At 37.1% G+C, this 24,318-nt stretch overlaps 2 protein-coding genes across 29 annotated transcripts in view; one reads left to right on the forward strand and one right to left on the reverse strand.

The window, feature by feature from the left end:
- Sec61a2 (SEC61 translocon subunit alpha 2) overlaps window positions 1-1,352 on the forward strand; it is a 32,822-nt gene extending 31,470 nt beyond the window's left edge. For both annotated transcript variants that reach the window (XM_005320272.4, XM_040277781.2), the window contains one exon: window positions 267-1,352. In XM_005320272.4, coding sequence (XP_005320329.1) covers window positions 267-453 — 187 coding nt within the window. In that variant the 3' untranslated portion in view covers window positions 454-1,352. The remainder of the gene's footprint in view (window positions 1-266) is intronic.
- The window catches only part of Nudt5 (nudix hydrolase 5), a 32,903-nt gene extending 8,589 nt beyond the window's left edge, over window positions 1-24,314 (reverse strand). The window contains exons 1-10 of one of the 27 annotated variants that reach the window (XM_078023232.1): window positions 23,977-24,157; window positions 18,685-18,726; window positions 18,486-18,583; window positions 16,547-16,614; window positions 12,008-12,057; window positions 10,443-10,550; window positions 9,067-9,162; window positions 8,372-8,473; window positions 6,402-6,455; window positions 3,674-4,162 (exon numbers count right to left, since the gene is read on the reverse strand). In XM_078023232.1, the coding sequence (XP_077879358.1) occupies window positions 4,053-4,162; window positions 6,402-6,455; window positions 8,372-8,473; window positions 9,067-9,162; window positions 10,443-10,550; window positions 12,008-12,057; window positions 16,547-16,614; window positions 18,486-18,548 (651 nt within the window). In that variant the 5' untranslated portion in view covers window positions 18,549-18,583; window positions 18,685-18,726; window positions 23,977-24,157 and the 3' untranslated portion in view covers window positions 3,674-4,052. Of the gene's footprint in view, window positions 1-3,673; window positions 8,140-8,371; window positions 8,474-9,066; window positions 9,163-10,442; window positions 10,551-12,007; window positions 12,058-13,303; window positions 13,401-16,542; window positions 16,615-18,485; window positions 18,584-18,684; window positions 18,727-23,707; window positions 23,939-23,972 lie in introns of those variants that run through there. The other 26 variants (XR_013426684.1, XM_078023234.1, XM_078023233.1 and 23 more) reach the window with 26 other exon arrangements.
- Window positions 24,315-24,318: the final 4 nt, after the last annotated feature.

Consider the following 24,318-nt stretch of genomic DNA (forward strand, 5'->3'; position numbering starts at 1 on the left):
AATCTCAGCCCAGGATTCTGATCTTCTGTCCTAAAAATTACATATTGCCTTTTTTGGCTATTAGCCTTTTTTTAAAAATATGGGAGTCAAGTCATTGCCTTAATCACAGTTTCTCATCAGTGTGTCGTCCATTATGTACAACCCATCAATACTATACTCTTCCCATTTGATTAATTTGTATTTCTTTAGAGAAGCAACCTTGCCATCTTATTTCTGTCACTTCTCACATTCTGCTCCACTGCCTGACTAAGGGTTTTGTCTTCTAGGTATATCCCCACTGCAGCTGCATTTGGTGGCTTGTGCATTGGCGCCCTGTCGGTGTTAGCTGACTTCCTTGGGGCCATTGGATCTGGCACTGGAATTCTACTTGCAGTCACAATTATTTATCAGTATTTTGAAATATTTGTTAAGGAACAGGCTGAAGTTGGTGGGATGGGTGCTTTGTTTTTCTAAATGTTCAAATATTTCTTTTTGTGTGTGTGAAAGGGAAAACATTTTGACACGTTGTTTTTGTCAAATAATGCTGGTTCCCCTTTTCCTCCCTCAGTTTCTTGTTTTCAAGTGCTAACAGTCCCATTTCTGAAATGGGCACGGAGCTAAGCCTGTGTGCAGCATTAGTACCAGCTGCCTTAAAACTGAAGTTTACATTATTCGTTAAAAAGTGTACATCTAGTGTTGCCTGTAATGCTGGAAACCAATGCATCTACCTTGCTGTGTCAAATCATGACAGTGAGATGGTGACATGGATTAGTTTTGCACACAACATTCAAAACACTTAATATTCCCCCCTTGTTTAAAAATAAATGTAGTTCAAATTGCCACTTTCCAGTATTTTTGAGCTTATCTGATGAGTTCTGGAACATTTATATCTAATCTATATTTTAGATAATTACTTTTTATACTTTTTTAATTCATAGTATCCATGTTCCTTCCCCTCCTGCTCCATCCCTATTCCCATCTTTTATTTTTTCCTTCCCAAAGCAGCCACTTAGCCCACATGAGCAAAATCAAGCATTGACGGTATTTCTGTTGCCAGAAACAATTGCTTCTGATTACTCTTCCTGTTTTTCATTCCTCCTTTCCTCCCAGGGACAGCATAATCTGTGCTGTTTGACTGTATTGGCTATGCCTTCTAATTCCAGCCAGTCACTTGAGAATACTCTTTAAAGATGATATGCCCCAATTCTTTTCTTTTTTTAAATCCCTAAAGCAAAGATCTAATTCTCAAGCAATGTCTGTAGTTCAGTGGGGGTGAACAATGAGTAATTCATGCTAGGAATTTAAGTCTGTTGTTGTACTTATAGCAGCAACATGAGTGTAAACAGTAGACAATAAACTTTTATTTAATAAAACTGTTTCAGTTGTGTTGGAAAAATAAAGGAAACTGATATTAAGTGTTCTCTAAGATTACTTGTTTAAGTTCACTGTATTTACATCAAACCCATTCTGAGATGCTTGTTCAAAGAGGACAAATGTAATATACACTTTAATCTGAAATTATTGAACAGCAGCTAATTTAAAGGTACTCATTCATGTGATTAATATTTGGAAGGGGACAGGAAAACAGTGGTCTCAAAACAATATTGTGTCTCTATTTGAATTTGTACTTCTTTGTAAATCATTTTTTTTAAAAAAAATGTGTATATTTTAGTTGTAGTTGGACACAATATATTTATTTTTATGTGGTGCTAAGGATTGAACCCAGTGCCTTGTACCTGCTAGGTGAGTGTTCTACTGCTGAGCCACAATCCAGGCCCTGTTAAATTCCTTGTTAAGTGCTGACCAGGGAAAACACCCAGACTGCAGTGTTTAGACTCTGACTTAATCTCCAAGGCACAACCTTTTGATGTTCACAGATAATGTGAACAGCAGTAGGGATGGTTCTAGGAGTTAGCTGTTGCTTCTAAGTGACTCTTTGGAAGAAAGAAAGGCCAGGTTATAAGCCTCACTCCTTGAAGATGACTCCTGTAAGGAGTGGCTTTGGAAGAATTGGAGTGCTGGAGTCTCTTCTTGATTTCAAAGGAGGAGAGTAATATCAGAAATGATAGGATAATCCTTTGAGGAATCATGATATCCATGATTTTTAAAGATTTTAAGTAAAGAGAGGCATAGAAAAAGTTACTGTTGTAGCAAGGAGATGGAGCTAAATCTTCACTCTTAGAAGGACAGTAAATTTGATTTATAAAATTCTAGAGTCCTGTAATAATATCCATCCTTAAGTCTTACTGTATAAAGACATGTATGAGGGCTGGGGCTGTATTCAGTGGTAGAGTGCTTGCCTTGCATGTGTGAAGCACTGGGTTTGATTCTCTTCACCACATGTATGAGCAGCATTTGTATAATTATAACATACACATAAATAAATATCCAACTGGATATTCTATTTATCTATTTATGTATGTGGGGCTGAGGATTTTACCCAGTGCCTATCATGTGGTAGACAACCGTTCTACTGCTGAGACAAAGCCCCAGGAGCTTAAATTTCTATTCATAATATTACCTCTGGGTCAGATGGTGAACCCATAGATTGGAGCATTTTTGTACCTGCTTTTATCTGAAACCTTTATATTACTTATATGGTTCTGAGGGGCCTACCTTTATCCCTAGATCCAGGCTGGAAACAGGAGATGGTACTGGGAGGTGAACACGGGTTCTTCATCACTGAGCTACATCCTCTGTCCATTTTTTGAGACAGGATCTCTCTCAAGTTGCTTAGGGTCTTGCTAAATTGTTATGTCTGGCCTTGCAACTTATGGTCCTCCTGCCTCAACTTACCAAACCCCTGGGATTACAATGATGCATCACCATGCTTGGCCTCATTCTGACTTCTTTGAGAGGCCAAACTGAAAAGGCAATTATGCTGGAGCTGTTGGAAGCTAAAAAATTAAATGGCCCAGGAACACTGGTAGAACTCTTGGGTGATGGACTTCAGGGATGACATGCACCAGTTACCCCCACGTTTCCCTTCAGTTTGGGCTTCAAGTGTTAGCTAATCTTACTGCCTATACTTCTGGTTTGACATTATGATATTAGTGCCCCAATCCATGTCAATCTTATTATGGATCTGTTTTTTTTTTTTTATAGTTCTAGATGGACACAATACCTTTTTTTTTTTTTTTTTAAATGTGGTGCTGAGGATCGAACCCAGGGCCTCACACATGCTAGGCAAGCACTCTAACACTGAGTCACAACCCCAGCCCTATGGATCTGTTTTCACAAGTATATTCTGAGATAAATATAGGAAATCAGATCTAAAGTATAGTGTACATGCTTAATGAAGGGCCATGGATTTTCACTAGTCTCTTTGCCTTGGTATATTGAGTAGAATCAACCATTTTTCATTACCTAAAAGCTGGGTCACCTTCGGTAATTAGATGGTTATCAAGTCATCATATACTGTTTATCACAAATGTTATTCTCTATTAGATTTTACATACTGTATTGCTCAGTTGGATTTCATATAACAATTCAATTAGGAGAGGCCAAAGTAGTCCTACATAGGTCTCTTTCTTCAAAACTAAAAACACTACTGCACAAATGTTATTCTCTATTAGATTTTACATACTGTATTGCTCAGTTGGATTTCATATAACAATTCAATTAGGAGAGGCCAAAGTAGTCCTATATAGGTCTCTTTCTTCAAAACTAAAAACACTACTGCAGAAAACAGGTGTATACATACCCAGCAACAGAATTTTTATTTTAGATGTTGAGGGTGGAAAGATTTGACCCAATTTGGAACTCAAGTTTGCTTTCCTATCTCTACCTTTTAGACTAGGTTAAAAAAGTAGTAGTTGGGTTTAAAGAAATAAAACTTGTAGTAAAGACACCCTGCATTTGTTTGTTTCCATTAATAGTAGCTAGACTTTTAAATTTTAAAGGTTGTACCCTACCTGTAATTACAGTTCCATACCACCACATGCATTTTGTGCTGCTTTTATTTTATGAAAAAACTAATTTCAAATCTACATTAAACTAAGTTGAATACAAAGTCTTTGTGAAGAAGACCTAGTGGTCTCATTTACAAAAACAGGCCAGTGTCCTCTTTGGCCTTAAAATTTCAGGAAGGGCACTTCAAATGGCTTCGTGTTTGCATGTTTCAGCGCCAGAGCATATGAGTAGACTCTGGCATCCACTGTAAGATGTTCTTCAGCTACTAGAGCTGCAGGAAGCAAAAAATATAACTTAGAAAATGCACTTAACAATGCATAACACTTTCAATATTTACTGTACAACCAGTATTTGCCTGTTCATAGGCTAGATGCTCGTAATAATATTTTCTATCTTCAGAGATCCCACTCCAAAGGAAGAATGAAGGACAGAAAAGCAGGATCCCATTCCCAGCACAAGATAGAACACCAAGGATAATGATTTTACATATTAAGACAGCAAAGCTGTAAGTTCACAGATCCAATGATTATACTTCATTTACAGCTCTGGGTTTAGTCTTCTGAAACTCCAAGGTGATGATTCTCCCATCACCGGAGGGTGCTCATTTCCCCTTGGCAGGTGAAATATGTGCATGTTAGGCCTGGAAGAATACTAAGAATGTGTTCTCAGAATTATATTATAATAGGGCTTAGTGGGAACTTGTGTTTCACTCCAATGGAGGATGTCAGACTTTGAACGTGTAGTTTGCCTAGCCATTTGTTTGGGAACAATTTCAAAGATAATTTGATCCTTGAAGGCAGGGATCATGTCCTACTCACTTATGTATGGCAGATGCTCGATAAGTGTTGAATGCTATTCTTTGTGGCAAACTGATCTTACAATACCTTCCTTACACCTTCTCAAATATTACTTGATTACTGTATCTACTAAGATTAGGCAAACTTGTTCTTTCATATTTTTCTCTCCTCCCTCCCCTCCTCCTTCTCTTGCTCTATTTTCCCCCTCTTCTAAGACCAGAAACAAAGGCAAATTAGGTGGGAGACAGGACACAGAAAGATATTTTTTAAAGAAGATACTCTCAATGGAAGAAAGAATAAAAACTGATGGCGTGTAGCACTTAAGCACTTGGATGCCAAGTGCTTTGCCTACATTGTGCCATTTTATTCATGCCTCCTCAGAGGCAGAGGCTATTGTTATTCATGTTTTAAGATAAAGTTTAGAGATCAAGACTTGTTTGAAGTCATAAATAATCAGCTGAGCCTCAAACCAAATAAGGATTATGCAACTATGAGCTATATTGCCTCTTTACTTATTTATTTAAACTGAGGATTGAACCCCGTGGTGCTTTACCTCTGAGCATTCACAGCCCTTTTTATTTTGTAGTTTGCTTAGGGCCTCCCTAAGTTGGTATGGCTGGCCTTGACTTTGCAATCCTCCTGTCCCAACCTTCCTAATTGCAGGTATTACAACCGTATTGCATGTTAGCCACCGACATGGCTTTCTCGGAATAGTATCTCTTTTTAATATGATACAATTATTTCTAAGTCTGCTTTTAAGATCTTGAGGTGGTTTCTACTTTAGGTCTAATATTTTAAAAGATAAAGTAGGGACAGAGGCTGAGAGTCTGAATTCACAGTAGCTTTTGAAAGATACCCATTTTACCTTTCAAACCAGTAACAGACATTTCAGAGTGATCTGCTTTGAAGTGAAATTGTAAGCCACTGGCAGTCATGGAAGGAAGAGACACTCTAAAAAGCTTCTGAGCAAATAATGCTTCAAGTTAATGTGTGAAATAATTACTTAAAAATGGTAGAAAAAATAGGTGTCAATTTCCTGAACTATAACCAACAAAATATTCAAATTTTGAAAAGGGTCTCCTTTGTAAATGAGTGGAAATCTACCCAGCCTGCACAGAGTACTCCTGGAACAGCCCTTGTCACGTCTGCATTAGCAGTATCACCTGAGGCAGTTATATGAAGGACATCTTTCCACATAACAGGATTTTAATAAAATCCCTGTGAGATGGACTGGCCAAGAGTTATAGAATGGAACTACATGACCAGTGATTTAAAAAGGGTCATACAGCTAGTTAGTTTGGTTCATTATATCAGTTTATCATGGCATACAGAAGATACTACAAATATTTGTTGAAGAAATATTGTTAAATTCTCCTTTAACTTACATCTTGCATAAAGAACCATCCAAAACATAGTTGAGGGAAAGCTAAGCCATATCTAATTTATGCCTTATCACTGCTATGGAATAAAGATTGAGAGTACAGAATAGTTTTGGCTAGTTTTGAACAGGAATATAATCTTAAACAATTTTGTTGGGGAAAAAAGACCCCTACTAAAGGCTTTCACTTGAATATAGAATGTTTTGATTATATTCTAAAATTCCATGCCAGCTGGAAAAAAAATTACTATATGTCAATGGCAGTTTTCACAACGGTTTCTAGGTACTGGACATTAAGATAAAGAAAGTTGGGTAATAATCTTAAGGATGCTTACCATCAAGTCTATTCAGCAGGTCGTTCTTTGGTAAAGAAATTACTTCCACAAATTCTAAATAAACAAAGTTCAAATGAAAACAGAGCTAAATAACAAGAGCCCACCAAACAACCCAAAATGTCTGTAGTGTCATCACTATACTAAGCCATACAAGTGGTCAGCAACTGGAAGTCGAATAACATACCTCCATCCCCTGAAAATAAACAACAGAAGGAGAACATTTTAGCAAGACTGCAAGGTAATACCTTGGAAAGCTTCAATAATGTAAGACATATCAAAATGGCTATTTAACAGAGACCTGATTGTCTACCAACTTTAGTTATCTCATGGCAAAACAAATTCCAACAGTACAAAGTTATTATTCTCCAAATCAAGAGCTTAATAAGAAAATTTAAAAGCATATTCTATAATGTACATATGTAGGTGTAATATCTGTATACTGTGGTAAAATACACATAAAATTTACCTTTCTGACCATTTTTTTTTTTGAAGGGCATGATAGGTTATTTTAAAAATTGTACCACACTGATCATGATGACCACCAGCATACATATGCTAATGGCTTTTCTCTTGGGTATCAACATTGCATTACAGTATTTTTGTATACTGAAATGTTTCAATAGAACCAAGAATGTTAAGAGAATAAAGATCTTAGATGAAAATGGACACTAATAATTCTGATGTTCTAACCCACAAAATTAATTTAACCCCCTATGAATCAGTGACATGTTATAGAATTATTAAGAACAAAAGTTCTCTTAGAAATAGGCAACTTTTTAATCTTTAGTTTTTATAATTTAAGCTATGTCCACCCTGGCTCCATTCTGACCATTTTTAGGGTTATAGTTCAGTGGCATCAAATAACATTCACACTGTGCATCCATCACCACTGTTAATCTCAGAACTATCACCCCAAATAGGAACTTGGAACCCATTAAAAAATAATGGATAATTACTGTAATCTCTATTTTCTATGTCTATTAATTTGTCTGTTCCGAGTACTTCATACTAGTAGAATCAAATAATATTTGTCTTTTTTGTGTTGGGCTCATTTCACCTAGCATAATGTTTCCAAGGTTCATACATGTTGTAGCATACCACAACAAGTTTTTAATAGTTGAATATTCCCTTGTGTACAGAGACTAAATTTTGTTTATCCATTCATCTGCTGATGAACACTTAGGTGGTTTCCATTTTTGGCTACTATGAATGATGCTGTGGTGAACGTGGATGTACAAGTATGCGAGTCTCTGCTTTCAATTCTTTTAGGAATGGAAATGCTAGATCTCATAGTAATTCTATACCTAATTTTTTGAGGAATTGCCAGACTGTTTTCCGTAGCATGTTATATTTGCAATTTAAAAACTAAGCATTTAAAATTGGTTGCAATTAAACACTGAAGCAGGAATAACTAAAAAGGGTAAGAAATTATAGGAATAGTTGATAAACGTTCTGCCCCTTAACAATACTTGTCATTCTTAAAATACACGGAATACAGAAATCAAGGTGGTATTGAAATTTCTCACTTTATATTTGGGCCTGTAGCATATTTTACTAAATGGGAATAAACTTCATATAAAAATGTGTAATTTAACATTTCAAAGAAAGAAAGAATAAAAATCAATCAAGTGTGGGCTGGGGATGTGGCTCCAGCGGTAGCGCTCTCGCCTGGCATGCGTGCGGCCCGGGTTCGATCCTCAGCACCACATACAAACAAAGATGTTATGTCCGCCGAGAGCTAAAAAATAAATATTAAAATTCTCTCTCTCTCTCTCTCTCTTAAAAAAAAAATCAAGTGAAAGAAAAATGCTAACTACTCAAATTAGGAAAACAGACAAGAATACTAAAGTACCTCTAAAAGACTGTGCTTTGAATGGAAGATTATGATTCATTTAACAAAAGAATTTTAACAAGTTAAAAGGATACTTAATGCAATTCAGCCTCCTTCATTGTAGCCAACACCAACTTACCTGGCTTTGGCTTAGGTCTTACATTTTCTGCATCATCTCCATTGATGGTTACTGTCACGATGTGTGTGGTACAGTTTGACAAACCAGGATCCATACATACAACTACGGAGAGCAGTGACAACTCATCTTAAGAAACCAGTCAGATGGCTTTAGTCCCTTTTCTCATTTGTCTTACTACTTAAATATCCTAAGAAGACAGACTGGGGATTCATAGTTACAGAATTGATAAAGCAATATTACAGTTATATATTCAGTCAGTACATGCTACTGGACTGTAGAGCATATATATACTAATATATTTCACACACATTTCTCCCATTTTCCCCAGAGTTACTGAGTCAGGTTTGGTTAAGTCTGAGGTGTTAGGTGGCACTGCCTAGTTAAAAGAAAAAAGGATATTTCTAGTGAGGTGTGTGGCACGTAGATAAGGTGACAAAGTACTAAAGGTTAGAATGGGGGAAATTCTGAAAGGCATCTAACTTTCATGATTCTCCTCCAAGTTCAGGTACTTCTTGTTTCTACCTGCTTTCCTGAGGAGATCAATTATAACCTATTCTCTTTAGTGAATTAGTTGAAATAAAAGTCACTTGAATTCTGAGCATAAGGAATATCCAAGTAACTGATCCCTTTATACAGAGGAATCTAGTGATTTTCAAGAGACTGTCCAAAGTGCACACATGGCAAGCAGTACAAACCTGGAGAACATTCAGCAACGTCGCCCTTATAGCCAGTTTCTTCCTCCAGTTCCCGAAGAGCAGCAGTTTCTGGGCTTTCATTGTCATCTATGAGACCTGCAAGTCCAGATCTCTTATAAGATGGGATAGGGGAATTCAATTTCATTGCACCTTTTCATTCTTCTAGCATAGCTCAGCTATGTTAGATGAGTCAGAGGATCATGTAACGTAGTTTTAAAGATAAAGCTGACATTCCCCTTATTTATATCTGGAATTTTTTCATGACGATATTACATCAACAGTCTTTTTGTATAGCACAGTGTTTCTAAGGAAAAGTGACTTGGTGGTGGCTAAATGGTTAGGTTTGGGTGCCAACTATGTGACATAGCACAAAAAGCAGCTTTATCTATCTTGCCTTTCTGTCCCACAGAAAAATACTGAGTTCTTATCATGAAATGCCAGAAAGGAGTAAACTGAAGGCTGGTGGACTTCAGATGACCATTATGGTTATTGTGAGACGCAAATAGAGAGGACAAGTGGAAGGAGAGTGGCAATTCAGATTCTTTTGCTTGAATGGAATAAAACAATGTCAAGAAAAAGTGAACTGCAGGTTACTCAGTTATTTTGATTCTTATTAATTTCTTTAGTAAAATGGCAAGTAAATGAGAAATGAAATAGCTATCACTGTATGTTACCATGAACTGGGCTTTTTCTTCTTCTATTTTTTTTTTTTTTTTTTTGGTGGTGGTTACGGAGATTGAGCCCAGAGCCTCATGCATGCTCAATATGCACTTCACCACTAAGAACACTCCAAAACACAACACTTACACCATTAATGACAAGTAAATGAGAGTTCATCTTTTTAGACACGGATAATCCAATAAAGTCCTATAATAATATAATGCACTAAATTTTGGATTGCTTTAATTATTGTATAACTGAAAAAATATTGAAATTAAGAAAATTTCCTTCTCCTGTTTATCGATGGTAGATCAAATTGTCTTTTTCATTTATGGTTTTTGGAGTTGAGTCTGACCTTCTTATTACTAAGTTTCTTATCAGGAGCAGATTGCTAATGACAGGGAATAAGTTGATAAATTAAGGAACAGTAATTACTCAAAGAGAGACTGTAGAGAGACTGTAGAGAGGTGGATGGGATGGCATGGAAAGGTGGGCCGTAGCACCCTGCCTCACATCACCTTCTTGGATTCAGTGGATCACTGGAGTGCGGCTGGTGGCCTGGTAGAGCCTCCCAACAGAAATGGTTCTGTTTTACTTACAACCACATGGACAGATGAAAAGATGTTAAAGATCTAAGCACTGCAGTTCTCAGGCACTGCCCTGCTCAACAGTCCCTGAGAAGGAACATGATGCTATGTTCCTTCTCAGCTACTCACCTGCTGGGAACTCCAGGCAGTAGCCGCCCATTGGTGGTCGGAACTGTTTAACCAGAACAATACATTCATAATGAAGAGTTCTCTGGAGCACTGGGATGACTGCTACACCTGTCACCAGGAAATGAAAGCAAGGTAATCCCTAAGAAAGGTTAGCCAGACCAGCAATTTGCTCAGAGCAATCCAATTAAAGCCCCAGACTTCTGCATCCAGAATCTACTCTGAATTTCCCAGTAAGCAATAAGAAATTAACTTAATCTTTAGTGTTGGCAATTAACGTTGGAACTCTCATTTAAAGCTGTAATTAAAAAATAATCATGTTTCTGTGCTTGACTTTTTAAATAAAAAGCTCATTTTAATTGTCACTTCTTTTGAGAGAGAGGGAGGGCCTACCTATGTTGCCTGTGTTCCCAGGCTGGCCTCGAATTCCTGATCCTCCTGCCTGGCCTTACAGGTGGATGTCACCATGTCCACCTCAATTTCTTAACAAATAAAACCAAACTGAAACCAAGTATTTCACATAGGGTCAAGGACATGAAGCTTCAGTTTACGCGGACCTCTAGGCAGAACCATCACTCACTGTGCAGCAGCCAGACCACTGTGAGTTAGTGATCTCTATGCTCCTGCAATTCCATTAAGCAAGAAACCAAGTAGACTCCACTGCTACTAGTGTGTACTAACTAGACTGGTTATAACAGAGTAAAAGGTCTTTCCTTCCAAGTAACTTGGCCTTAATCAAAACAAAACTAAAAAACAAAAAGCCCCTGGGTTCTGGAAAATACGAACCATCTGGGAGGAGGCCTGGGCTCCTTTTAAATGCTTTTGCTTCAGGTAAGAACAAGAGCTGCAGCAAAACTACTCTGCTTATAGTAAAAATAGATATCAGAAAAATAAAAAGGAAAAATAAGAAAAGACCTACTTCCCCAATGCCAGAAGAGATTTTCAGGATTGTTTCTGAGGTCTTTGCAGTCAAACCACTCATAAAAGGAAAGGAAAGGTGAACTGAAAAAAAGTGTCTTTTCCCAATTCACATTAACTTATAAAGCAAGGGGTTGAGGGCAAGAAGGTATGCCAAATCATTTTACCAAGCTGAGGGCTCTCACCTGGATTTTTGAACAGCAAATATAGACACACAGGGTGGCTTTAAGATTTATATTTGGATATAAAAATATGTACACCTCACCTAAAATAATACCATTCTGAGCTTAGAAAACAAGAACCAGAAGTTCTTTATAAAGAAAGCTTGATTTAAACTGGATGCTAGCCATGGCAACTCAGTGAGAATTGAAAAAAAAAAAAAATATATGATATAGGGATGTAGCTCAGTGGTAGAGAGTCCCTGGGTTAAATCCCCAATGGCATCAAAACAAAATAATACCCAAAAAAAAAAAAAAAAAAAAAAAGCAAAGCTTTATTTAGTTACATAGAATGGGGGAAAAAAAAAGATTTTTCAGGTAAAAGAACATAACTGAATGTAACTCTTTTCTCTGAGATTTTGGTTATACTAAATACTCTCCTGCAATTATCTGTGCTAACTTTATTTATAAAGAGAGTTATAAGACTCATACCATCAGCAGACTGTCCTTTCCTGGTTGTACGTTTCACTGTTTCCCAAGTTCTGTTCAGACAGAGAAGATGAAAAAAACTGTTAGTGTTAAAGGAGAATGTTCTTAGTTTTCCATGTATAACCAGAACTTCATAAATGCAATGCATGCAAATGTCCTAATGATACTGATCAAGAAGACCAAGACTATAAAGATCTGTTATTTAAAAAGCCAACTGTACTTAGAATTTCAAAATGACCAAAGAAAACCATTGCCACCCTACACCTAACCCTCTGGGCACCGTCTAACAGAAAGCCTGCTAGGCACCTGCTTTGCCACTCTCAAAACACTTCAGTTTGGATCATCAGTCTGCAGGTGAGCAGGGCAGCTGGTGAGTGCAGCTGTGAAGGCTGTTAAGCAGTGAAGCACAGTAAGCCCCAGGAAGATCCCAGCCTTGTCCCATGCACAATGCCAACTACTGACATTATTTACATAGATTTTAAAATATATGACCTAAAGTACACAGTTTAAGAAAGTAGAACCTTCCCATTTACTGAGGAATGATTAAATTGAGGTAAGTGCTCTATTTTGCATATGTGAAGTTTTGTCTCAGGGGGAAAAATGGTCCCTATAGGGAAAAAATGAGGTAACAGCAAATTCCTGCTCCCTTTTATGGCTTTACTCCTTGTTAGCTCTCTGTTCCTGGCTATGTTACTTCAGGTTTTGGTAACATCTGTACTAATCCACTTCCTCGACAGGAACATTGAGCAAACTTATATAGAAAATGCAGTTACTGAAAAAATCCCCTTCTGTTTAAAGGGGAAAGAGCATAACAGGAAACTTCTCCCTTTATGCTTTCCTCCCTTAAGTAGAAAAAAATTAAAAAAAACTGGTAAAAAATGGGAGTGGAGAAGCAAACAATTTTAGTTCTCTTCTAAAGGAAGTGAGAGATCTGGGTGGCTCTGGGAATTTGAATAAGAAAGGAGTCAATATCTGCAGCCCCAAAAAGAAATGTACTATTATGAGAAACCCTCTTGCTCATACTTTTTATCTAGTGGTCCCCAAGATTTGGACCTTGCCCCATTTTAATAAACAATTTTCTCATATTTAATCTGGTTTACAAATAAAGAAAAAAAACCCCTGTATATCTTTCAGCATCATACCCAAATTCTAAAGGGCAAATGTATGTAAAAATGAACCCATGAAAATAAAGACTACTATGACAACTCACAGCAGCCCAACATTCCTGTTAGTAGCAAGAAGCCAACCAAAAAGCAATTTCTGATAAGTAGATAATACAGGTTCCAAGAGATAAAACACCTTTTGGCATAGCTCCCTCTGCTGCCTCTTAAGGTTAGTCCTAAAGACTGAAGAAGATAGTGCTGGAAAAAGCACTGAAGGTCCCATCCCAAATACACTAGGAATAAGGGAAACAAAAAGAGTAGCATCATTATAGTGGTCAAGATGAAGTCAATAAGCAGTATTGAGCCACAAAGTACCAGCAATAAACACTAAATGTATTTTTAAGAAATACTAGAACAACAGTGTCCCCACGAGAGCTCTAGCAATTTTAAAGGGACTCTTGAGAGATTATTTTTCAATGGGAGTAAGAGAGTCTTAATCTCTACTTGCATTCCAGTTAAACTAACACCACAATCTCCTGGAAAATGTTTTCTCATTTCTAAAACCTGGGAACAAATACATTATCTCAAAAATCTCTTCTAGCTTTAGAATTCTGTTTCCATGAGGTTGGATGGTAACAAAGGATGACTCCAGCACTACCCTGAATGTCAGTGTAGGGACTTACCACCAGTATGTCTTTACACTTCTAAAATTAATTTCATATCCTTTTTTCTGTAAATAAGATAGTGGACCAAAGGATTCTCTAGCTGCTATTTTATCCTTTCTGCATATGCTTTTATACTAGATAATAAAGAACACATTCTTATAAATTTATAGAATGTGGCCTACTAGAAAGTACAGAGATTCCGTCTTTAAAGTTTGATATTCCAGTACAAAAATATTAATGCTTTATATAAGACTGCACCAGGGGCGAGCAAGACGACTTATATGATGAAGAATGGAAATGAACATGTACAATTAGGTTGGTAGAAGGTAGGGTCCACTCCCAAATTACTGAAATAGACTCTGTGAGACCTAGACTTGAGTACTCTGAAGAAAATCCCCAAATGACTCTGGTGGACATTCCTAATTAATTGTTGGAAGGGAAGATGACTAGCAAGGTGAAGAGATAGATGGCATAAACCAACACATATTCTTAGACTAATTAGTGTTAAGGGTTGTATTTTGTGTTATAAACTTAATTTTACAAGAAAAAGAAACCATACCATATCATAATATATTGGATTCCAATGTCTGTATATATTTTCACAAATATAAATACATTTGAATATACTGTGCTCCCTGAAGCTTGGCCTTGCCACATTTCTGTATTGGGTCTGGCCATATCCCTTACGTTTTAAAATATTAAATTTACTTAATATTTTAAATGTTACAGTCTTCGAGGATGATGATGGCATAGTGTGTTAGCTTTCTTACTTCAGGGTTTTGAGTCAACAGTGCAATATAAATATCTTAATGTTTCCTATAGCTCTCCAACACCAGGTCTTATTACTGTTTGTGCTAATTTACTAGATCTAATCAAAATTGTCCAAATTTGAGAGTCTATGTATTTTCTTCACCTTGATGACAGATGGGTCTACCCACAGAGAAGCCATGTATTTTTATCTGATCACTTAACAAATGAAGTTTTTATAATAATGAATATTAATCATGTAATCTGGATAAATCATGTGATCTAATTTTCATACCTTCTGTTTTACTCATTATGTTTCATTAGATAAATAATCTATTTGAATACATTATAGTTTTAAATTTTCTTTATATTTTGTAGTGCTGCAGATGGAACCCAGGGCTTCCTTACACGTTAGGCAAGTGCTCTACTGCTGAATTATAGTTTATAATACTATCAGAAATGATTACTAAACATAAAGTATGGAAAACAGAAAAATAAGAATTAAGTACCTAGCTGTCTTTTTTTTTTTCTCCTTTTTTTTGTTAGTTCTTCTCCCAGCCTTCTCTTATTATTTGGCAGAGTTAAATAAGCGTATGTACCATTTTCTACTTTATTTTTATATTAACTTTTCCCATTTTACTAGGTTTTCTTCAAATACACCATAACAATTAGTTAATCACACACATACATATTTGCAGTGCTTGAACTTAGGACCTTGTGCATGCTAGGCAAGGGCTATCTATATCATTGGACTACAATCTCCAGTCCAGCCCTAACTTTCTTTTCTTCTTCTTTTAATAGTAAGGAGATTGAATCCAGGAATGCTCTACAACTGAGCTAAATCCCCAGTCCTTTTTCATGTTGTAAAATTTGAGATAGGGTCTTGCTAAGTTTCTGAGGCTGGCCTGGAACTTGGGATCCTCCTGCCTCCATCTTCCAAGTAGCTAGGATTACAGGTGTGTGCCACCACACTGATTTTTTTTGTGTGTGTGGGGGTGGGGGTGCTGGGGATTGAACTCAAGGGCACTTGACCACTGAGCCACATCTCTAGCCCTATTTTCATATTTTATTTAAAGATAGGGTATTTTGTATTTTATTTAAATACTAAAAGACAGGGTCTCACTGAGTTGCTTAGAACCTCACTTTTGCTGAGGCTGACTTTGAACTCACGATCTTCCTGACTCAGTCTCCCTAGCTGCTGGTATTACAGGCATGTGCTACTGTGCCCGGTACTGGGAATTGAACTCAGGAGCACTCAAACAGTGAGCCACATCCTCAGCCCTATCTTGTATTTTATTTAGAGACAGGGTCTCACTGAGTTGCTTAGCATCTCACCGCAGTTGCTGAGGCTGGCTGTGAACTTGTGATCCTCCTGCCTCAGCCTCCCAAGCAGCTGAGGCAGGAGGATCACAAGGACCACTGCACCCAGCCTCTTTTAACTTTTTAATGAGCATTTTTCATGCATAAATCTGAGTCTAAACAAGAGATAATTTCCTTAGACATTCTCAGAAGTGGGACTGTTAGGTCAAAAGGTACAATGTGTTTCTGGCTATTGCTACAATGAGTGAAAATATGCATTATGGGTTTTTCTTCCAATTTACATTTCTATGAACAAGGTATAAACATCTAGGTGTTACCTTAAAACCAGCTATGTTTTTGTTTTCTCTTTAAATTTTTCTAATTTAGAGATTAAAGTATTGGTTTTACAAGTATTGTTTACATGTATTGTTAATTATTCTGCTATCTTGGCAACTAAATTAGATTTGACACAAAAGTTTAGTTCCACTCTAGTCTACTGGGGAGAATGGTGTTAAAATAGTTTCCTGATTAGATACTGTAACAAATTTATAACCTAATTTTATTCATATTATCAATGATCCAAACATTTTAACAGTGGAAAAACATCTTCATTAAAGTCCTTATTTAAAAGTTTATAATGAGGAAAACATAAAAAAAAATGTTAAACATTCAAGAGAGATCCAGAGAACCAAGATATTGATCAGTTTATAAGAGAAGAAAACGTTTACCTAGTTTTACCAGTAGGATCCATGTAAGTTGTTTTTTCAAGCTTGACCCATTTTCCTTCTGAAATTAACTAAAATGAGATCAGATAGTAAGTTGGGAAATTTTCTAACTCAGTTGGTTTTTTATCTAAAAGGTATTTTTTGTTCAGATTTTTGATATGTGGTCCCCCACCCCAATAATCATGCTTCCCTCCCAATAATTTTGGGCAAGTTTTCATTTCAGAATAAATATTCAAAGTTGTTTTTCCTAAGGCTAGCTCTGTTTCTCTTTGGAGTTTTTGAGGTATTATTAAGAAGTGAATGGGCTGGGGATGTGGCTCAAGTGGTAGCACGCTTGCCTGGCATGTGTGCGGCTCGGGTTCAATCCTCAGCACCACATACAAAGATGTTGTGTCCGCCAATAACTAAAAAATAAATATTAAAATTCTCTCTCTCAAAAAAAAAGAAGTGAAAATAAGTGACAGTCAAAATGGACAGGAAATGGGAGCGTGGCTCAGAGAGAGAATGTGCAAGGGCTCTGGTGTAATTCTCAGCACCAACAAGTAAAAATGTTGAAACTTCTGGGATGGAGGAAGTGGGGGCAATTAGATGGGAGCACCAAGGGTAAGAGGTCTTCTGGGATACTCCTACTAAAGGTCTATTCCCCCATCTGGGTGTTAGCTACATAGATGTATGCGTGGGTAAAATTTTATCAATGTATTTTCCATAGAAGATTATATTGGAAAACTAATTGTGGGGAAACCAGGTCCAGGATTAAGTTTCCTATCCTGACATGTGATCTGCCCATCCAATCTAAGACAAGTCCCTGGGACTGTCAGGCTAGCTGTTTGAGGAGTTTTGGTTACAAGGACTAACTTACCTATGGCACTATACTGAACTGAGAGAGAGTTTCACTGTATACTTAAAGCAGTAGCCTTTTTCTTACTATCCTATCTTTCACTTCTTCCCGGCAGCAACCTAAAAATTATCAGCAGATCTGTTCACAGACAATGGAAAAACTTTTAAATAAAAAATAATTCCAGAAAGGTGCCAAGATCAGAATTGATGAAGGATTTAAAATTTATCCACTGCAATGGTTCCTAAAAAAAGAGACTCTTGAAAAACTAAATTGAATAACATACAAGACAGACATTAGTTCTACAAAGTCAGTGAAATTTGGTCCACAACTAACAATTTAGGTTTCTTTTTTTAAAAAAATATGTATATTTTAGTTGTAGTTGGACAAAATACCTTTATTTTATTTATTTTTATGTGGTGCTGAGGACTGAACCCCAGTGCCTTGCACATGTTAGGCGAGTACTCTACCACTGAACCACAACCCCAGCCCCAATTCAGGTTCTTAAACATACATGTTGGATCACAAACAGCTAAGATATGATAACTAAATATGAAATATCGAAGTTTTAAAAGACCCACATAGTTTTGCCTTTCTATTCAGGGAAGTAGATTATTTTAATAAGAATTAAGAATTTTCTATTAAGAGTCAAAATCTACTTACAGTCTCATTTCATCCATACATATAACTAAGAGGGATAAACTATTGCTGTCACACAAGAGCAAAAAGTACTTGAACTAGAAGATTTAAGAAATGACTATCTTCCAGATTGACAGGTGAATTATAACTTTGGACAGAGAATACCTGGAATGTTGCCTTTGAATCACTTTTTAAAAAAACCCTATTCCCACTGATGGGCAGAATTGCAGACTCTGGGAAAGGACTAACCTGTGTTTCTCATTTGCTAGCAAAACAATAAAACTTCTTTTTCCTTAAAAAAAAAAAGAAAGAAAGAAAGAAAAAAGAAAAAACAAAGCACCAAAGCCCTAAAATGATAGTAGGAGAATGTTTACAAATTATCCATCTGCAACAATAAACAACATAAATACTTCTCTTAAATTTAGACTTATGTGGGAAGGGAAAAGGATAGTGAAAAACAAATTATACCTCCTCTGAAATAATAGTCTGTTTGGTATTCCGAGAAGCATCTGTTGGTTCTTGGTTCTCCATTTTCAATCCAGCTAGTCCTCAGTGAGAAGTTCCTGCTGTAAGATAATGAAATTTGTTTAGACTAAATTTTTTCTGAATTAAACAAATAGCTGGCCATAGGAGACTAGTCAAGAGATTCAAATGGCAAATTATATACCATTAAAGCTGCTTCTCCTTTTGGATATGTGGTGGAACTACCCTAGATGGAAAAGCAAATTTAGAAGCCAGGCTCTTGCAGTTAGAAGTAGTTTACTCACATTCACTAACCCCTGCTGTGCACCTGGAGGACAGTCTCTTAATCAGGTTTTCTGATTCCATATCTAAAACTTTTTTCCAAAAGAAAACAGTGGGAAGATTACACACCACTCTCTACACCCATCCCAGCTGTCACTAACTAACCAACTTTTTTTTTTTTTTTGGTGCTGGGGATTGAACCTAGGACCTTATGCATGCCAGGCAGTACTTTACCAACTGAGATATTCCCAGCCCTCACTTAGTAACTTTTTATATCTAACTTAACAGTTTCCTGTGCTGGTGTTTTTTTTTTTTTTTTTTTTTACCTTCTTTCCTTTTTAATAAGTTGGGGTAAATGGATTTATCATTTTAACAATTTTGAGTTTACAGTTCAGGGGCATTACACACACTCACATTTGTATACTATCAATATTACAGTTTCCACAAGTATCAAAGTACAGTTGTACAGTCAACTAGTGCTAGAAGGTCTGTCAAGAATAAAGCAGATCCCTGATCTATTATCACACACTACTTCCTCTTTCTTAGTTTCCTTCTTCATTTTTGGACTTTGCCCATCTGAGAGTCTTTTTTCCCTACCCTTTCAGTTGGTTAATCATCTAGAGGTACTGCATAGTTGTCTTGCTGTTAAGAAGTCTGAAGCTATTCTGATTCCTCATCCTTTTTTCCATGTGACCTGTTTTCTTTCTTGGGAAGCTTCTGACCAAGAAAGAGTTTTCCCACTGACATTATCATAAGGATCACTCAAGTGGGTCCTTCCAGTACAGAAACTTCATACTGTGCTTCTTTTTAGGGAACTTCTCTTGAATCGCTTTATTGATAATTTCCTCTTCTGTATTTTTTTTCTTTCTTTTAAGAACTGTTATTTAGCTGTTGAGTTTTGTGAATTGATTCTTCTTGTTGTCATTCTTTTTTTCCATTTCCTTGTTACCTCATTTATCTACATTTCTTGATTGGTATTCTAACCCTTTACTACTCTTAAGTTTCATAGTTCTCCAACCTACTCTACCTCATAACTTTAGCTTCAGAGAAAATGGTTAACCCTCAGGTTGCGGAGGTGGTAACAGATATTGGACCCAGGACTCCCCTTTGGATACCCAAATCTCCTGACACTCAGATCTCCTAGATATTTTTATCATGATATTTGCATACAACTTATACACATCCTCCCATATGTTTTTATTAATTAATTTATTTTAATTAGGTATATATGACAGCAGAATGCATTTTGATTCATTGTACACAATTGCAGCACATCCCATATATATTAAATCATCTCTAAATTACTTATACTTAACGTAAATTTTACAAAAACAGTTGTTATATTATGTTGCTAAGGGAACAATGACAAGGAAAAAGTCTACAAGTTCAATACAGAAAGAATGACCCCCTCCCTCAATATTTTCAATCCATGGTTGGTTGAATCTATGGATGTGGAACCCACAGATAAGGAAGCAATTGCATAGACCTTCAAACATCAATTTGGTTATCATCTGTGTTAAGGAAAAAGTTTCTTCCAGAATCTAAAGTGATAATCAAATCTTTAATTTTTACCTTGTCAGCAAGTTTCCCTATCTTAAAATACAGTCAACAAAACCCAAACTATATTTATATTCATAAAGTACCTTTAAAAATCAAATGTCTAACTATCTTAATGGACCTGGCTAAAGCACCTTGTAGCAGACCCATTAAAGATAAGGTGTTTAGAATGCAACAGTGGCCAGTATAGAGGCAGATTCTGTCCTCATAAACCTTTCCTTCTGGTGGGGAGGAGAAAAGGTGACTTGAAGTATTATGGGAAAAGGTAAAAAAAGAAAAAGAGTAGGGAAGATATGTGCAGGATGGGGGAGGAAGTAATCCATATGGAATGATCAAGGTGACATCTGAACAGAGACTTGCAAGTAATAAGAAAGCAAGCTACACAGACATTTATATATTTAGAGACAGTCATGTAGCACATTGAAACCTAGAGGCCTAGTAAGAGAACAGGTAGATAGTTCTTTGAAAATGTCTCAGATACTGATTTACTAGGTAAACTTTTCACTGGTACTGATTGAGAGAAGTGGTTGCAACCAAAGTAGCATGCTGACTCAGATAAAACTAACCAAAGGTAGAAAAATCAACCTGTCTCTACCTGCATGCACTACATTCAGATAAACAAACAAACAAACAAACAAACAAAAACTTTACGTAGGTTTTTACCTTCTAGACATTCATGCCCTTCTATTAATAACATACACACCAGAGAAGAAAATTTGCCAATGTGTAAGGAAAGCTTTGAATTTTAACTCTTAACAGAAAATAACTTCTAGGTAACAAAGCAGCAACCACCCCCCCGCCCTGCCAATTGAATACACAAAATAAAATGTCTAGAATAGTATAAAATTCCTGAGTTATGTCAAATTTCTACCTCCTTTGATTACATATATGTATTTTTGCAGTGCAGAGGATTGAACCCAGCGCCATATGCATGCTGGGAAAGCGATCTACCATTGGTCTATATCTCCATCCTCTATGTCCTTTTTAAAAGTGACACTGACTCCAAATAATTTCTTAGTGCATACCCAAACTTCTAAAAGCAGGGAACCAGTCTTCAAAACCATAAGCACCATTAGAAAATACTGAAAATCCAGTCGCACACCTTTAACTCCAGTGGCTAGGGAGACTGAGGCCCTTAAGCAACTTGGCAAGACGCTGTCTCAAAATAAAAAAATGAAAAAAGAGTTGAGGATATGGCTCAGTGGTTAAACACCACTGACTTCTTATACTTAATTTGTTAATAGAAATATACTTAATTTGTTAATAGAAAACCATTTTTTTTTCCTCTAGCAGGTGTAGCTGTTTGTAGACAGGGAAGGAACTAACATTTATTGAGATTATAGTAATCGGTAACTTGTCACTTGATTCTGGTTGAACAAGAGAGAACTGACTGAACTCTTAGGAATAGTTAACAGGTTATAGTAATGACCCAAGCAAAGAACCTCTTGCTAGAGATCAGGCAAGAGATTAACATGTGTTTGAAATAGGGTGGTGGATTGACAAAAGAAAAAACATTTAATTTCTCGCAGAAAAGTTTATTATTTGCTCTAACTTCTAGGGAAGGGGTAAATCCAAGCTACTTCCAGGCGATGATTTGAAGGGAAACTAGGACATAGGGAGTTCATAAAAAGAGTTTATGGTGTTAGCAAGATATCCATATGGAAGAAAACTTCCAATAGTTGAAAATATTAATCTAGAAGAATTAGTTATGCTATGGATTCAAAGAAGTAAATGTGATGTCACATTCTTTACTCTGGATTTGTGCAATAACCTCCTCCCTCTATAATCACTTGACTGCTGACATTTGTCAGTATGCAGGAGAAAAAGCAACTTTGTTGTAAAGGTTTCAGTTGAAGAGACCTGAATATAAACCCTTCTTGGCTAAACCATGGTAGTTTAAAAAAGGGTGAAAGCTCATTCAGTTGTATCCATTTCAAATACTTGAGCATCTCTTGTTTGTAGTGTTAACTTATTTGATGCTGGTTAAATGTGAAACAAGTTAAAACAAACGGTGGGTAAGACTTCTAAAAAAGTCACTGAAAATAATTCTAAAGCATACAATTGGTATAAAAGACATATCAAATTCTTTCCCTGCAGGATCTATATTAAATAGTTTTTAAATTAAGCTGTGTCTCTACAAGAAACTGCAATGCTGTATTCAAGCTCAAATATTTCCCAGGCTATTTAAATGTTACTTCTTCCAAAAGGACTACGTTCCTGGAATCTGTTTTCTCCCATATATTTGTTAATTCTTATCTTATACAGAAAATACCTTACTAAATGCATTTCTGTCATTTCTAACATTTCTTTCAGCTGCAACTTTTTCTTCCTAGTCAAAAAATTAAAATAAAAAAGTATGAGTGACCTTTCATGTCTGCTATTAAGTCTGTTAGCTCTATCAAGTCTGGCACCATTCTCCAGTGTTAAGAGATGGAACATAAGAAATACAGCTTCTTCCTACTACAGTCTGCACTCCATTGATACAAACTGCAACATTATAATCTATTTACCTCTGCTCTGAAAATGTATCCTTTAAAGTGCTTAGTTAACCACTTAACAGTAACATTTTTGAGAAAAACAATTTACTTCCTGGGGGCAAAGTTTCTAGCTTCAAATACACAGTGGATCCCGTTTATTATTTCTAATGAATACTTTCCCAAAGAGGCCTGCAGTAGGTGGGGTTACCTCTAATTTAAAACTGCTTAGGTCACCCTAAGCGTGTGCACTTATACTGCAAGCACCTACAGAACCACTAGGGTTTTTTTTTTTTTTTTTTAAAGTACAGGGCATTGAACCCAGGGACAATTTACCACTAATGGCCCATATCCCCAGTCCTTTTAAATTTTATTTGTTTTTATTTTTTATTTTGAGGCAGGTCTCACTAGGTTGCTTAGGGCCTCGCTAAGTTGCTGAGGCTGGCCTTGAATTTGTGATCCTTCTGCCTCAGTTTCCCAAGTCATTGGGATTACAGGCATGTGCCACAGTGCCAGGCTACCACTAGATTTTTAAAGGCGTTTCTCAATAGCTAGTACTTTCTCTTTCTCTCTCTCTGAAACAAAACTCAACTTCGTGGGGTAACAGTGGAAAGGGGAGTAGGGGCAGGGAAAAAAAAAAAGAATGACACAAGTTCTACGAGAATTCTTCCAGGTTTAGGATCCCATCATTTTAGAGACTGATATAAACCTGGCTGTATGTTTCCAGACTGACAACTTTTGCGGGGCTGGACTAAATGAACTTGATGCTCAAGGTAGAAAACGTTCCCCTTGACGGTTTTTCAAACTAACCCGCCCCCCCCCCCCCTTTTACCTCCTAAACCTAATGTCACCTCCCACCCTACTGCAGGATGGTACAGGCGGGATTCCGCCCAGTCTATCAAAATCAACACTCACGAATGAAGAGGAACCATTCCCCCTGTTAGCAGCTGCCTCAACCAATATACTCAAACATTTAACTGTGGCGTCCCCTGCTTCCTCCGTAGTCCAGGCTCTTCCATCGCAATCTCTGGTTTTCCTTCCGCGCTGGGACTCTAGCCCAGCCGCAGATTGGGAGACACGCGCGCGGCTGCTGCACTGTCCAAGATCAACACGCGTGCCCCCTCCCGCCCTCTCCACTCCCAAAGAGACCTCGTCCGGTGACTGTTCCGCGCCCATTTACCTACTCCAAGGTGTGGGGAGAATAAGGGAACAGGAACCAAAGAAAAAAGGACGAGCGTGGAGCAGCAACCTTGCAGATACCGGTGGCACGACTTCAGACACCGGCGCCTCTCGCGGTGCTAAGAGGATGTGCACGCGTCCTCCTCGAGGCATCCGTAGAAATCCCGCCGCTGACTTAGCCTTAGAATGATTACCTTCCGGGTCGCAGTGCGTCTAGGATGAAAGCCGAGACATAAACTCAAGTTCCTTTTTTACACTTCTACAATTCCTCTTCCCGGACTCAAATGCTTTTTGTGTGTGCGCGTATTAAAGAGTACCCCTACGATTGACCTCCGCCTCCTTTTCTC

This window comes from Ictidomys tridecemlineatus, chromosome 10 (assembly GCF_052094955.1).
Source record: "Ictidomys tridecemlineatus isolate mIctTri1 chromosome 10, mIctTri1.hap1, whole genome shotgun sequence".
Taxonomy (NCBI): domain Eukaryota; kingdom Metazoa; phylum Chordata; class Mammalia; order Rodentia; family Sciuridae; genus Ictidomys; species Ictidomys tridecemlineatus.